Source organism: Phyllobates terribilis, unplaced genomic scaffold (genome assembly GCF_046119375.1).
Source record: "Phyllobates terribilis strain yellow unplaced genomic scaffold, ASM4611937v1 Scaffold_4__5_contigs__length_816908805, whole genome shotgun sequence".
NCBI classification, from domain to species: domain Eukaryota; kingdom Metazoa; phylum Chordata; class Amphibia; order Anura; family Dendrobatidae; genus Phyllobates; species Phyllobates terribilis.
The window spans coordinates 800686514-800702548 of NW_027362764.1; the positions used below are offsets into that span (position 1 = coordinate 800686514).

At 46.6% G+C, this 16035-nt stretch overlaps 1 protein-coding gene across 1 annotated transcript in view; it reads left to right on the top strand.

The window, feature by feature from the left end:
* The first annotated feature begins 2537 nt into the window (after positions 1–2537).
* LOC141266109 (uncharacterized) overlaps positions 2538–16035 on the top strand; it is a 73710-nt gene continuing 60212 nt past the window's right edge. Inside the window, exons 1-4 of the mRNA XM_073680049.1 lie at positions 2538–2649; positions 4834–4926; positions 12148–12333; positions 12446–12524. Of these exons, the coding sequence (XP_073536150.1) occupies positions 2551–2649; positions 4834–4926; positions 12148–12333; positions 12446–12524 (457 nt within the window). The 5' untranslated portion in view covers positions 2538–2550. The remainder of the gene's footprint in view (positions 2650–4833; positions 4927–12147; positions 12334–12445; positions 12525–16035) is intronic.

The window sequence follows — 16035 nt, forward strand, 5'->3', positions numbered from 1 at the left end:
ATGGTCCAACTAAACGCAAACCGGATGGAATAGCATGCCGCTGCAAGATGCTGTGGTAGCCATGCTGGTTCAGTATGCCTTCAATTTTGAATAAATCCCCAACAGTGTCACCAGCAGACAGAAACTCTGGGATATCTGGAGGAAGGTTCAAAAGAATATTGGGGCCACTCAGATTTGCCAAAAATGGAAGGCTGATAGAAAACGTTCGGTCGGTCCTGTCTTTAATGTAGGTAATTAGGTTTGGTTGTTATCCAAAAATATTAAACTTAAGGTACCGTTAATGAAGTTGGGTCCTAAATTAATTGGTCCTAATAATATTCTGGAAGTAGTCAAGTAGATTTCCTGGGAAACCTGGTGGTCTAGTGGCCTCCCTAGAAGAGGGGGTACTGTCATGATTCCACCACTCAATGTGTCCTAGGGACGCAGCGAGTGACACCTCAGCCGCCCTATAGAATCAGTGGTGTGCTGAGCAACAGCCCAGCTGCCCAATCAGAGGCAGGGGCATGCTGGACTGTCAGTATTCTGAGTCGGGCCAGGCTTGCTGGGTTTCCACCAGCTGTCACCCATTCTGGGTGATTACTTGGCTTTTTAGCTGGCTGCCAATGGTCAGATCATTGCCAGTCGTAGCTTTCCTTGGTGATGTGTGTGCCTTGTGCTCTGTGTTCAGCTATTTAGATCTTTGTTGCTGGACATTGGACTTTGCATTTTGACCATTCTTTTTTCTTACCCTTTTGCCTTTGACGCGCTCTCCTGGTATCTGACCACAGAGTCCTTGACTTCCTTGTCCGTGAGAAGTAACTTAGCATCACAGATAGGAGTTTTGCTACGGAGACATAAAGATGCAGTGGCACAGCAAGGAGCATATGACCCTGATCAATGGACATTGAAAGTATTACAGTGGAGTTGTACCTAGGTACTTCAGCCACTGGGGTCCTCACACATCTGGGAGTTGAGATCAGCTGTGAGTTACGGTAGAGTTATACCTTGACCCCTGCACCTTCACAGGGGAAGATGGCGCTTCCCACAATGGTTTTCCGTACTGTTATGACTCTAAACTCTATGGAAGAAACCTTCATGAAGTGTTGTGTTCGCTGTCTGATCTTTATACTTCTCATCAAGTTCTTGTTAAGAAAAGTAAAGTTTACTTTTGGACTTTGATCTCCCTCCTTCAATTCTACCTCATCTGCTCCTGGGCTGCCATGTACGATGGCAACATGTAGTCAGCAGAGGCGTATCACTCAGGTAACAGCATCACACACCCAGCCCGGACCCCCATTTTCATGTAGCATGGCAGGGCGTGGACTATTTTTTTTTTTTTTTCATTTTATTGAAAGCCCAAATTTACGTCTAGAACACGAGTGCGCTTAAAAAAGTGACAAAATGCCATAAAAAAAAGTGCACTAGGATGCTGGTCATCTTGAAACCCTCTCCAAAAGGAGAAGGGTCCCCCAAACCATTCCCTGTCCCTCCAAGCCAGAAGGCCACAGCGAGGACAGGGACAAATAGCCTTCTCCAGCTGAAACCAGAAGAGACCCAATCTTACTCCCAGCATCTGCCCGAGGTCTCACCCAAACAAGATACTGGGAGCCTAAGACTGTGATTCCCTCCCGGAAGAGAGAAGCCAACAATGCTCTTCTCCCAAAAGAGGTGAGCCAGGGGGTCAGCGGACCCTGATGGCCACACACTCCCCCCTGGACCTGCCAAGAAGGGAACCTGTAAGGGAATCGCATCCTGACAAAATCCTACAGACCAGTGGACACATGTGAATAGGTGACACACAGTGACAAAAATATAATAAACAGTGAAGGTGTTTCAGTGTAATACTGACCGGACCCCCGACCGGAAATGTAAAAAATTCCCCATCCTAAGGCCGGAGAAGAGCAACGAAGAGAGAACAGAAGTGGCAGTGCAAAACGCGCCATAAACTCAACACTTCATTTAGGCCAGGAGGGCTAGTACCGCACCCACAGTATCAAAGAGAGAACTACAACTCCCAGCATGTTCAGCCTGTTATTATATGATATAAAACAACACTACAACTCCCAGCATGTTCAGCCTGTTATTATATGATATAAGACAACACTACAACTCCCAGCATGTTCAGCCTGTTATTATATGATATGAGACGACAACACTACAACTCCCAGCATGTTCAGCCTGTTATTATGATATGACACTACAACTCCCAGCATGTTCAGCCTGTTATTATGATATAAGACAACACTACAACTCCCAGCATGTTCAGCCTGTTATTATATGATATGAGACGACAACACTACAACTCCCAGCATGTTCAGCCTGTTATTCTATGATGAGACGACAACACTACAACTCCCAGCATGTTCAGCCTGTTATTCTATGATATGAGAAGACAACACTACAACTCCCAGCATTTCCTTGCTCTCTATGGGTGAAGGGAGCCCTCAGCCGCCATCACTTCTCCACACAGCACAAGCTCCTCCCCTCAGGTCACATGGTCACCATACAGGTCCTGCATCCACCACTTACAGTGTCTACTGCTGAGCTCCGCCCACTCACGTGGCTGGTCACATGGTGATGACATCATCACAGGTCCTTCAGTTACTTAGATTACAAGCTGCAGATCAGACAGGAAAATCCACAGAGAAGAGGAAGAAGCGGAGAGAAGAGGTAATGGAGGGAGGATAGCGGTGTGGGGGGCACTGGAGATACAGGGGGCTGTGGGAGGATAGCGTTGTGGGGGGCACTGGAGATACAGGGGGGCTGTGGGAGGATAGCGGTGTGGGGGGCGCTGGAGATACAGGGGGGCTGTGGGAGGATAGCGGTGTGGGGGGCACTGGAGATACAGGGGGGCTGTGGGAGGATAGCGGTGTGGGGGGCGCTGGAGATACAGGGGGGCTGTGGGAGGTTAGCGGTGTGGGGGGCGCTGGAGATACAGGGGGGCTGTGGGAGGATAGCGGTGTGGGGGGCGCTGGAGATACAGGGGGGCTGTGGGAGGATAGCGGTGTGGGGGGCACTGGAGATACAGGGGGGCTGTGGGAGGATAGCGGTGTGGGGGGCACTGGAGATACAGGGGGCTGTGGGAGGATAGCGGTGTGGGGGGCACTGGAGATACAGGGGGGCTGTGGGAGGATAGCGGTGTGGGGGGCGCTGGAGATACAGGGGGGCTGTGGGAGGTTAGCGGTGTGGGGGGCGCTGGAGATACAGGGGGGCTGTGGGAGGTTAGCGGTGTGGGGGGCGCTGGAGATACAGGGGGCTGTGGGAGGTTAGCGGTGTGGGGGGCGCTGGAGATACAGGGGGGCCGTGGGAGGTTAGCGGTGTGGGGGGCACTGGAGATACAGGGGGGCCGTGGGAGGATAGCGGTGTGGGGGGCACTGGAGATACAGGGGGGCCGTGGGAGGATAGCGGTGTGGGGGGCACTGGAGATACAGGGGGGCCGTGGGAGGATAGCGGTGTGGGGGGCACTGGAGATACAGGGGGGCTGTGGGAGGATAGCGGTGTGGGGGGCACTGGAGATACAGGGGGGCTGTGGGAGGTTAGCGGTGTGGGGGGCACTGGAGATACTGGGGGGCTGTGGGAGGTTAGCGGTGTGGGGGGCACTGGAGATGCAGGGGGGCTGTGGGAGGTTAGCGGTGTGGGGGGCACTGGAGATACAGGGGGGCTGTGGGAGGTTAGCGGTGTGGGGGGCACTGGAGATACAGGGGGGCTGTGGGAGGTTAGCGGTGTGGGGGGCACTGGAGATACAGGGGGGCTGTGGGAGGTTAGCGGTGTGGGGGGCACTGGAGATACAGGGGGGCTGTGGGAGGTTAGCGGTGTGGGGGGCACTGGAGATACAGGGGGGCTGTGGGAGGTTAGCGGTGTGGGGGCCACTGGAGATACATGGGGGCTGTGGGAGGTTAGCGGTGTGGGGGGCACTGGAGATACAGGGGGCTGTGGGAGGTTAGCGGTGTGGGGGGCACTGGAGATACAGGGGGCTGTGGGAGGTTAGCGGTGTGGGGGGCACTGGAGATACAGGGGGCTGTGGGAGGTTAGCGGTGTGGGGGGCACTGGAGATACATGGGGGGCTGTGGGAGGTTAGCGGTGTGGGGGGCACTGGAGATACATGGGGGCTGTGGGAGGTTAGCGGTGTGGGGGGCACTGGAGATACATGGGGGCTGTGGGAGGTTAGCGGTGTGGGGGGCACTGGAGATACATGGGGGCTGTGGGAGGTTAGCGGTGTGGGGGGCACTGGAGATACAGGGGGGCTGTGGGAGGTTAGCGGTGTGGGGGGCACTGGAGATACAGGGGGGCTGTGGGAGGTTAGCGGTGTGGGGGGCACTGGAGATACAGGGGGCTGTGGGAGGATAGCGGTGTGGGGGGCACTGGAGATACAGGGAGGCTGTGGGAGGTTAGCGGTGTGGGGGGCACTGGAGATACAGGGGGGCTGTGGGAGGTTAGTGGTGTGGGGGGCCCTGGAGATACAGGGGGCTGTGGGAGGTTAGTGGTGTGGGGGGCACTGGAGATACATGGGGGCAGTGGGAGGTTAGTGGTGTGGGGGGCACTGGAGATACATGGGGGCTGTGGGAGGTTAGTGGTGTGGGGGGCCCTGGAGATACAGGGGGCTGTGGGAGGTTAGTGGTGTGGGGGGCACTGGAGATACATGGGGGCTGTGGGAGGTTAGTGGTGTGGGGGGCCCTGGAGATACAGGGGAGTAAATAAGCTTCATGAGTTTTTTAGATTGTCTGAAAAAAATGTTGATGAGACATTCCCTTTACTAAAGCAGTTTCTATATTTTAGTTTGCTTCTCCCTTTTTTCCTAAAGTTGTCCTAAATACCAGAAGCCAGGACTTGATCGATACTCTTATTTTTCTCCAGATTGACCAATTAAGGATGGAAAAAAAACGAGATGCGATCACCAAAAGATTATTAAACTTCACCATGGAGATCATCTACCTGCTGACAGGAGAGGTAACGTCACTATAGTCCTCTGATCTTTTTCAGAATAATGGTGTGTAGCTGAGGAGTAAGGCCACGTTCACATGCTCAGTATTTGGTCAGTATTTTACACCAGTATTTGTAACCTAAAACCAGGAGTGGGTGATAAATACAGAAGTGGTGACGTGTTTCTATTATGCTTTACTTCTGATTGTTCCTCTCCTGGATTTGGATTACAAATACTGATGTAAAATACTGACTGTGTGAACGTGACTTAACACTTTCTTTTCCTTGTACAACTTGAATCCCGCAGTTTCCCCACCTGTAGACTCTCTAACTGTGAATGATTTTATCTCCATAGTTGGTGCAGATTCGTTGTTATCACGTCTCTCATACTCGGCGGAGAGGAGGTCCTCCTCTATTTTTCCGTAGACCGCCCTCACAGTCTGTAACATTGATGTACAGCTATAAGCAGCACTCAGTTGGGATGAGAATATACAAGAGGTGGCCGCAGTTCTGTGTCTCATGACAAGTTTTAGTAATGAATTGAGTGACAGGCAAGGGGGGGAGTCGTGGGTGTTAAGTTCAGAACAAGGCCTTTCTCCAATTCCCTCCATAACAGCACCACAGGAGGTTGCCTCCCTATCCTAATTAGGCACAGGCAACACAAAGAGGTTAAATAGCTCCTCCTCACCTTCTGTCCTCAGTGTTTTTCTGTTCCTAGGGGCATGAGGAGGTTTCTTGTGGGGTGCTGGGCCGGCAGGCAGTCACTGTCACCGGTGTGTCAGAAGTGACAGACAGTCGCCCTATAGTTCGTTGCAGGAGATCTCTTCCTTTTGCATTACAGGCACCTTCTTAGAGGCTGTCTCTCTAGGACCCAGTGGCTACCTTCCTCTTGATAATTAACACTCTAGCCTGAGTGTATAAATACCTGCTGTCTGCTAGAGGAAGGTGCCGGCGATACTCACATTACCCTTCCCTAGCCAGGGCCAAACGCCAGGGAAAGACAGGGCGTGGTTCGCCTGCAGCAGTTGGTGAAGAACCAATATAGGGACTTTACTGGAGACAGGGTGATATTAGATCAGCAAAGAATAGTATCGGGAATTGGTTCCCTGAAAAAAAACGTCTTGGCCAGTGGCTAGACACTGCATTTCAGGCTCTGGTCCGCCATATCGTTGGTTACCTAAAAGATTCAAAGGACGTTCTGAACATGTTTCCTGATGTACGATGAAATTCTGATTGGACTTGGCTCACCTGCGACTTGACCTCTTTATAAACTGCTCAAAAAAAATAAAGGGAACCCTGAAATAACACATCCTAGATCTGAGTGAATGAAATCTTCTCATTGAATACTTTGTTCTGTACAAAGCTGAATGTGCTGACAACAAATCACACAAAAATCATCAATGGAAATCGCATTTATTAACCAATGGAGGCCTGGATTTGGAGTCACCCCCAAAATTAAAGTGGAAAAACACACTACAGGCTGATCCAACTGTGATGTAATGTCCTTAAAACAAGTCACAATGAGGCTGAGTATTGTGTGTGGCCTCCACGTGCCTGTATGACCTCCCTACAACGCCTGGACATGCTCCTGATGAGGCTGAGTATTGTGTGTGGCCTCCACGTGCCTGTATGACCTCCCTACAACGTCTGGGCATGCTCCTGATGAGGCTGAGTATTGTGTGTGGCCTCCACGTGCCTGTATGACCTCCCTACAACGCCTGGGCATGCTCCTGATGAGGCTGAGTATTGTGTGTGGCCTCCACGTGCCTGTATGACCTCCATACAACCCCTTGGCATGCTCCTGATGAGGCTGAGTATTGTGTGTGTGTGGCCTCCACGTGCCTGTATGACCTCCCTACAATGCCTGGGCATGCTCCTGATGAGGGTGCGGATGGTCTCCTGTGGGATGTCCTCCCAGACCTGGACTAAACCATCAGCCAACTCCTGGACAGTCTGTGGTGCAACGTGACGTTGGTGGATGGAGCGAGACATGATGTCCCAGATGTGCTCAATCGGATTCAGGTCTGGGAAACCGGCGGGCCAGTCCATGGCTTCAATGCCTTCATCTTGCAGGAACTGCTGACACACTCCAGCCACATGAGGTCTGGCATTGTCCTGCATTAGGAGGAACCCAGGGCCACCGCACCAGCATATGCTCTCACAAGGGGTCTGAGGATCTCATCTCGGTACCTAATGGCAGTCAGGCTACCTCTGGCGAGCACATGGAGGGCTGTGCGGCCCTCCAAAGAAATGCCACCCCTCACCATTACTGACCCACTGCCAAACCTGTCATGCTGAAGGATGTTGCAGGCAGCAGATCGCTCTCCACGGCATCTCCAGACTCTGTCACGTCTGTCACATGTGCTCAGTGTGAACCTGCTTTCATCTGTGAAGAGCACAGGGCACCAGTGGAGACTTTGCCAATCCTGGTGTTCTGTGGCAAATGCCAAGCGTCCTGCACGGTGTTGGGCTGTGAGCACAACCCCTATCTGTGGACGTCGGGTCCTCATACCACCCTCATGGAGTCGGTTTCCAACCGTTTGTGCAGACACATGCACATTTGTGGCCAGCTGGAGGTCATTTTACAGGGCTCTGGCAGTGCTCCTCCTGTTCCTCCTTGCACAAAGGCGGAGGTAGTGGTCCTGCTGCTGGGTTGTTGCCCTCTTACGGCCCCCTCCACGTCTCCTGGTGTACTGGCCTGTCTCCTGGTAGCGCCTCCAGCCTCTGGACACTATGCTGACAGACACAGCAAACCTTCTTGCCACAGCTCGCATTGATGTGCCATCCTGGATGAGCTGCACTACCTGAGCAACTTCTGTGGGTTGTAGAGTCCGTCTCATGCTGCCACGAGTGTGAAAGCACAACCAACATTCAAAAGTGACCAAAACATCAGCCAGAAAGCATTGGTACTGAGATGTGGTCTGTGTTCCCCACCTGCAGAACCACTCCTTTATTGAGGGGGTCTTGATAATTGCCAATAATTTACATCTATTGTCTATTCCATTTGCACAACAGCATGTGAAATTGATTGTCAATCAGTGTTGCTTCCTAAGTGGACAGTTTGATTTCACAGAGGTTGATGTACTTGGAGTTATATTCTGTTGTTTTAGTGTTCCCTTTATTTTTTTTGAGCAGTGTATATACTTGCATACCACATGAGATAGCCATACGGGCTGTAAGTTTCCACCTACAAAAGTATAGTACCTATACTATGGATTTCCAATTGTTCATAAAATCGACTTATTTTTGCTCAACCATAATTATTTCTTATTTAATAAGTTTTATCTACAAAAAAAATGGCGTATCGATGGGTGCTAAACTCTCTCTGTCGGTAGCCAATTTGTTCATGGCGTAATGGGAGAAAACTTACATCTTTAGTACTGATAACCAGTTTTTCAATTCAACTAAAATGATATGCAAGATACATTGACGATCTGCTGTTGGGTTGGGGGGGGGAGCAAATGTCTTGTATACCGTATTTCATTGATCCATCTAAATGACAACCAATTCAATCTCAACTTTACCAGCTCTTTTCATCGAGACACTATATGTTTTCTGGACCTTTGTCTCATTGGTAAGCATGATATGCCAATCACAAGTTGTACGTTTCGAAAGAAATCTGCAGGTAATACTATACTTCGCACATAGTTTCCACCCACCCCAGACCATTAAATCTATTCCTGTGGGCGAAATTATAAGAGCCAAACGCAACTGCAGCGATCAAACCTCTTACAATAATGAAGTACAGCAAACTGAATGACGTCTGAATCACAGGAGCTATCCAAATTGGATCTTGAATCGCGCCTTAAATATTGCAGCTACCAAATCTAGAGACACTGATGCAAACCAAATCAATTAATCGCACAAATAGATCATCTTACAAACCCATTGTACCACCCATTTATTCTTACCAATAATACCTATTTCAAATCCATTTCTAACATTCTACATAAGAATCTCAACATTCTTAGAACCGACAACACTATGGATATGATCTTAAAAGAAGGAATCGTTTCTCGTCGTGCACCCACTGTCGGCAACTTTTTGTCACCAAGTCTGTACTGTCCACCTCAGATTTCTCGTTCCCATCATTGATTGTCGATGAACGGGGTTTTTTTTTTTAAATCTAGACAATTTCCATGCAAGACTTGCATATGTGCCAAAAAACTCAGCCCTTCATTTGTTCAAATAACACAAAATCATTTAAAATCAAAGAATTTTTAAATCGCAATTCAGATTTTGTTTCTTTATATTATTGAATGTCGGATTTGTAACTTTTAAAATATGTGGTTTCCATGAGTAGCAAAATTTAAAACAGAGTATTAGAGAGCACTTATATGATATTACTCAGTCAACTAGTCGTAAATGTCACGCAAGGTGTGGGAAAGACTTAGTGCAACACAAAGGGAAGGGGGGAAGTGGAGACCTCTAGCATCACCTTGTCTCCCCCTAACGTCCCTGTATTGGCTCTTCACCAATTGCCGCACGCGTACCTTGCCCTGTATTTCCCTGGCGTATGGCTAAGGCTAGGGAAGGGAGGAGATGAGCACTAGTCGATCTCCACTAAACACTATAGACAACAAGGGGTAGACAAACAGACGACTCCAGACAAATGCTTTAGACGACTCCACACAAATGCGCACACAGCCTCAAGCTCCAGAGAGGACGAAGTACTGCTCCTGCTAAAGCTTTCACAAGTAGTAATTAATATCGCCGGCACTTCCCTCTGAAACACAGCAGGTATTTATACACCCAGACAGGGTGTTAATTAGCCAGAGGGAGGTAGCCGCTGGATCCTAGAGACAGCCTCTAAGATGTCTGTGATGCCAAACGTAGCGATCTCCTGCAACCACCTGCAGGGCGACTGTCTGTCACTTCTGACACACCAGAGGCTGTAATGTCTCTAATGCCTCATATCATTTTAGAAAATCACATGATAGAAATATTGCGGATTGTCTTAAGTATATGCAATCGCACTCGAGATGCTTTTTGGACATATCTCCTTGATACAAGGGTTCCCACAGGATTAAACCTGAAGCGGGAAATTATACTGCACTATAAGAAACTGACATACATACATCTATACTAACAAATAACGACCGTTATATCTTCTAAATAACGATGTCCTCTGTCTCATGTGTGCCTTACATTTTACTAATGTCTTTAACGTTTTCTTATGTCACAGATGTATTCTAATGAAGCCATCATGTTAATTACTTTGTTGATTTAAAAACCTTCCCCTCCCTCTTTTCTAACTAAACAGTCTAAGAACACATAGTGCTCGAAACGCGTTGGGTGTTTTTTATTTTTTTGCACCTTCCTTACCCCAACTATACCTGCATGGTATGTCACTACAATGATTTTTTTTTTTTTTTAAATATCCAAATAAAGAATTGCATTTTATTCTGGAGCTATCTAGATTCTGTGCACAAATAAATCTCCAGAGACACTGAAAGCTCATTCCACCAGAGCCATGTCTGTCTCTTGGGCCGAGAGGGTCAATGCCTCCATCGAGCAGATCTGCAGAGCCGCCACCTGGTCTTCGGTCCATACCTTCTTAAAGCATTATAGACTAGCTTTGATGTCAAATAGAGATTTAGCTTTTGGAAGGAAAGTCCTTCAGGAAATCGTCCCTCAATAGCGTTATTCTTTGGTATCTCTCCTGTGGTGCTGTCATGGAGGGGATTGGAGAAAATAGAATTACACTTACCGGTAGGATCCAATACCCTGATGCTGCATGAGCACTACGGCGCTCATGACCTACTGACTAAGCATTTGTGAACCGCGTGTTTGGTGGGTGAGCCCTTCTCATCGTGGCTGCCAGGATGTATACTGTTCTATTCTTATATTGATTTCCCCTGGATCGTCACTTATTTCCATTGTGCATTCGCCATTATGAATTGATCACCTTTTATCCTTTTTATTTAAAAAAAAAAAGTTTTTATTGATTTTTTTATTAAGATTTACACAAAGGGGGAAAAACAACAACAACCAGACAAACATTGGAGAAACCCAGTTCTCCAACCCCCAACCTTAAGAAGCATTTATACATCTTGGCTCTGAAAAACCAGCAGAATTAGATGAACAAACATTTGAACACAGTAACAACAGTCCATCCAAAGTTTTATCTTTTTTTACTATGAATTCTTACTTTCAAGGCTCCTGTTCACTCACCGACACCTGTTAATTGTGTCCTCTGTGTTGGGACAGCTACCATTATGAACTGTTATGTCTTTTAATTGGTTTTTTTTTTTGCAATAAGTTATTTATTACTTGAATACTTAATGTTTTCCGGCCCTGCACTTTAGCATTATTGGCTTGTGACATACGAGTCAGAATTATGCTACATAACAAGTGGCTTACTTGTCTATTGTTTAATATGTAAAGGTTTTTTTTCCCTCTTCACTTCATTATCCTTAGGGTACTATTGTAGGGTCTCAGACTTTGACTTTGCACGCTCAGTAGATATTGTGATTTTTGCCATTGGGGAATGTTCTTCAATCGCTGAATATAGCTTTAATTAGATACACTAATTCAGCCCTTGAGGGGCATATTAGGGCCAGCCTATGGTGAGTGAGGGCGCCATTTGCATTTTTAGGGTGCCAACCTCCGGCAAGGTAAGGGCAGAGCTTAGGGTGTAATAGGGAATCCTTACCCCTTGGTTACTATATTTGTTCTTTTGTAAGAATATTAGTTAATTAATCAATACTGGATGGCCTATGTGATAGCTTTCTATTTTGAACTTTAATTGTGGTTTCTAAACTTACATTTGAAGATTGATGAATGTGGTTTTAATTAGTATATTAATTAAAGTGATGTTATTGGCGTACACTCCTGTGCGCTATTGTGATATTTGCACCATAAGTTAATTTATACATTCGGTGCTTAGTTTCTAAGGCAAATCGATGTCTAGGAGTAAAGGCATCGGTCCGGTGCTGAAACCCGTTGGGACAATAAAGAAGCATTTTGTAAAACAAAAAGCCTGTTGATTTACTGCAGCGCAGCAGCGGTCACCATGATATCGTCCTCCTCTACTAGGAACATCTGGAGCAATATCTCTCGATGTGGTGATATCGATCTTCCACAATGTCAGTAAGGATGGCGGTCATATTCCCGGTGTTAGTTTGTAGTTTAATGAGGGGGACTTTGGGTGGCAGGAAGCAGATTGTAAATTTTTTTTAGAAAGATCTATATGACCTCTCTCTTGTATTGAGTAATGACATATTATCAGCGTCTCTTCATACACAGGATTACACAATAGTGAAGAAGACTTCGGGGGACTGTGTGACTCCCGGCAGCCAAGAGTCAGGAGGGCGGAGCAGGAGGCGGAGCCCTGTCATAGAGCCGCCCCCGCACTCCCTGATACCTCACAGGAACAATAAGCAAAAGATCCTAGAAGTCACCAACAAGATAATTGAGCTGCTGACCGGAGAGGTGACTGCTGGGACGTTATGAAGGACCGGCACTGGCTGGGTTATGATGCTATCATTGTGTGAGTCAGGTTCCTATAAGGTGTCAGGACGTCACCGTCTATTTCTCCTTGTAGATGTGGGAGTATCTAGAAGAACACAAGGATCTGTATGAGAACGTCATGATGGAGGACGACCGGCCCCGCACATCACAGGGTAAGAGGAGACATTAAATACAGCAAATGCTCTTTTCAGTAAAAGTTGATCTTGTCAAGCAGCCCCGGTATGTGTAATAATGCGTTGGATATAGAAATCTGTAAAGTAAAATTCACATAAATCATTCAGTGTTGAAGCTAAAATCCATGAAAGTTTATTCCAAAGCAGACGGTAACCGTTATTATCACAGGCAACGTTTCGATAAAATGTACCCAGTTATACAATGGTTTACAAACTTACACAGAGGAAAAGCACAAAAAGGTGCAATAAATTATGGTCCTCTTTGGTAGTGGAGATTTGGGAATCAATTTAGTGATGAGTGGATTTAGAAAACTTGTGAGCAAGGGTCTACTGTAGAAATTCTAGATCAAGCTACGACTTTTACACAGTCGCAGAACCAGAACAACCTAGTGAACCCTAGACTATTACGGATGAAGAAGAGTAAAAGCTTGAGGTTTGTCATGTCCTTTCAGTTTTGCCTCATATCAGATAGAATTGTCATGCTGAGTTACTTCTCACGGACAAGCCACGAGGCAGGGATTTCAAGGAGTCTGAGTTCAAATGCCAAGAGAGTACGTCAGACACAAATGGATAAGACAAACGAATAATTAAAGGCTAAGTCCGAGGTCAGCCAACAAAAGACAGAGTAAGTTAAAGGCAAAAGGGGCACTGCGAGCTAATATTCACGGAAGCAAAATCTGAGGTCCGGCAACAAAGATCAGGATCGCAGAGCAAACACACCACTGAGCAAGGCTACGACAGGCAATTTTCTAACCATTGTCAGCCAACTAAATAGCCAGGCAATTACCTTGATAGTGTGACCCCCTGGAGGAAGTCCAGCAGGCCTGGCCTATTTGAGCTGCTAGGCTATCCTTTTAACAATACTGACAGCCCAGCACGCCCCAGCATACTATATTGTGGCTGAGCTGTCACTCACAATACAGACAGCTCGGCATGTCCCTGCTATCCATTGGGTGGCTGAGCTGTCACTCATAGAATAATAGAATGTTACAGTTGGAGGGGACCTCCAGGGTCATCTGGTCCAACCCCCTGCTCAGTGCAGGAGTCACTAAGCTATCTCAGACAGATGTCTGTCCAGCCTCTGTTTGAAGACGTCCATTGAAGGAGAACTCACCACCTCTCGTGGCTGCCAGTTCAACTCGTTGATCTCCTCACTATCAAAAAGTTTATCTAATCTGTATCTTCTCTCTTTCAGTTTCATTCCATTACTTCTCGTGTTTTCATGTGCGAATGAAAATAAGGATGATTCCTCTACACTTTCACAGCCCTTCAGATATTTGTAGACCTCTAAGTCTCCTCTTGGCCTTCTTTTTTGCAAGCTAAACATTCACAGATTCTTTAACCATTCCTTGTAGGACATACTTTGCAGTCCGCTCACCATCCTGGTAGCTCTTCTTTCCTTGCTCCAGTTTTTCAATGTCTTTTTTAAAATGTGTCGCCCAGAACTGGACACAGTGTTCCAGATGAGGCCTGACCAAGGAGGAGCAGAGGGGGATAATTACTTCGCGTGATCTAGACACTATGCTTCCCTTAATACATTCCTAAACTGTTTGCTTTTTTTGCTGCTGCGTTACACTGGTGACTCATGTTCAGTCTGTGATGTATTAATATACCCAAGTCTTTTTCACACATGCTGTTGCTTTGTTCCATTCCTCCCATTCTGTAGATGTATTTTTCATTTTTCTTGCCCAGATGTAGATTCTTGCATTTCTCCCTGTTAAATACCATTCTGTTAGTTGCTGCCCATTGTTCAAGCTTATCTCGATCCTTCTGAATCCTGTCTTCTCTAGTGTTAGCTATCTCTCCTAGCTTTGCATCGTCTGCAAATTTGATTAGTTTACCTTCAGTTCCCTTCTCTAGATCATTTATAAAAATGTTGGACAACAATGGGGCCAGGACAGAGCCTTGTGGTACCCCACTGGAAACACTCTTCTTATTGGATGTACAAACATTTATTGCCACTCTTTGAGTATGATCCCTGAGCCAGTTATGAATCCACCTAACCGTAGCCTTGTCAATCCCATGCTTGGTCATTTTTTCAATAAAGATGGTATGAGATACTTTATCAAATGCTTTGCTGAAGTTGAGATATACTATATCTACTGCATTTCCCTGATCCACCCAGTCAGTGATTCCATCACAGAAGGAAATTGGATTAGTCTGGCATGACTTGTTTGCTACAAACCCATGCTGGTTCTGGTTAATTACTGTATTCTTATCCAAGTACTTACATAGATGCTGTTTAATAATTTGATCTAAGATCTTTCGAGGTAGAGAAGTAAGGCTCACTGGCCTGTAATTTCCTGGTTCCATCTAATTTCCTTTTTTGAAGATTTGACTTTTCCAATCTTCTGGGACTTCTCCTGTTCTCCAGGAATTTTCAAAGATTCTGGCTAGTGGTTCTGCAGTTTCCTCTGCTATCTCTTTCAGTACCCTAGGATGTAATTCACCTGGACCAGGAGATTTAAATTCTTGTAAATTAGCTAAGTGTTCCCTCACCATCTCTCTGTTAATAGATGTTGTGGATTATTTTACTCCTTCGATAGCACAGTGAAGATCAGTTGATGTTACAATTGATTTCCTTAGAGAACACAGAAGCAAAATAGCAATTTTAAAGTTTGGCCTTCTAAACATAATTTTTTGACCATTTCACCCTTTTTACCCTGTAAAAATCCTATAGCATCTTTGACTTTTCTTTTGCTTTTGACCTACAGTACAGGCCAAAAGTTTGGACACACCTCATTTAAAGATTTTTCTGTATTTTCAGGACTATGAAAATTGTACATTCACACTGAAGGCATCAAAACTATGAATTACCACATGTGGAATTATATACTTAACAAAAAAGTGTGAAACAACTGAAAATATGTCTTATATTCTAGGTTCTTCACAGTAGCCACCTTTTCCTTTGATGACTGCTTTGCACACTCTTGGCATTCTCTTGATGAGCTTCAAGAGGTAGTCACCGGAAATGGTCTTCCAACAATCTTGAAGGAGTTCCCAGAGATGCTTAGCACTTGTTGGCCCTTTTGCGTTCACTCTGCAGTCCAGCTCACCCCAAACCATCTCGATTGGGTTCAGGTCTGGTGACTGTGGAGGCCAGGTCATCTGGCGTAGCACCCCATCACTCTCCCTCTTGGTCAAATGGCCCTTACACAGCCTGGAGGTGTGTTTGGGATCATTGTCCTTTTGAAAAATAAATGATGGTCCAACTAGACACAAACCGGATGGAATAGCATGCCGCTGCAAGATGGTGTGGTAGCCATGCTGGTTCAGTATGCCTTCAATTTTGAATAAATCCCCAACAGTGTCACCAGCAAAGCCCCCCCACACCATCACACCTCCTCCTCCATGCTTCACGGTGGGAACCAGGCATGTAGAGTCCATCTGTTCACCTTTTCTGCGTCGCACAAAGACACGGTGGTTGGAACCAAAGATCTAAAATTTGGACTCATCAGACCAAAGCACAGATTTCCACTGGTCTAATGTC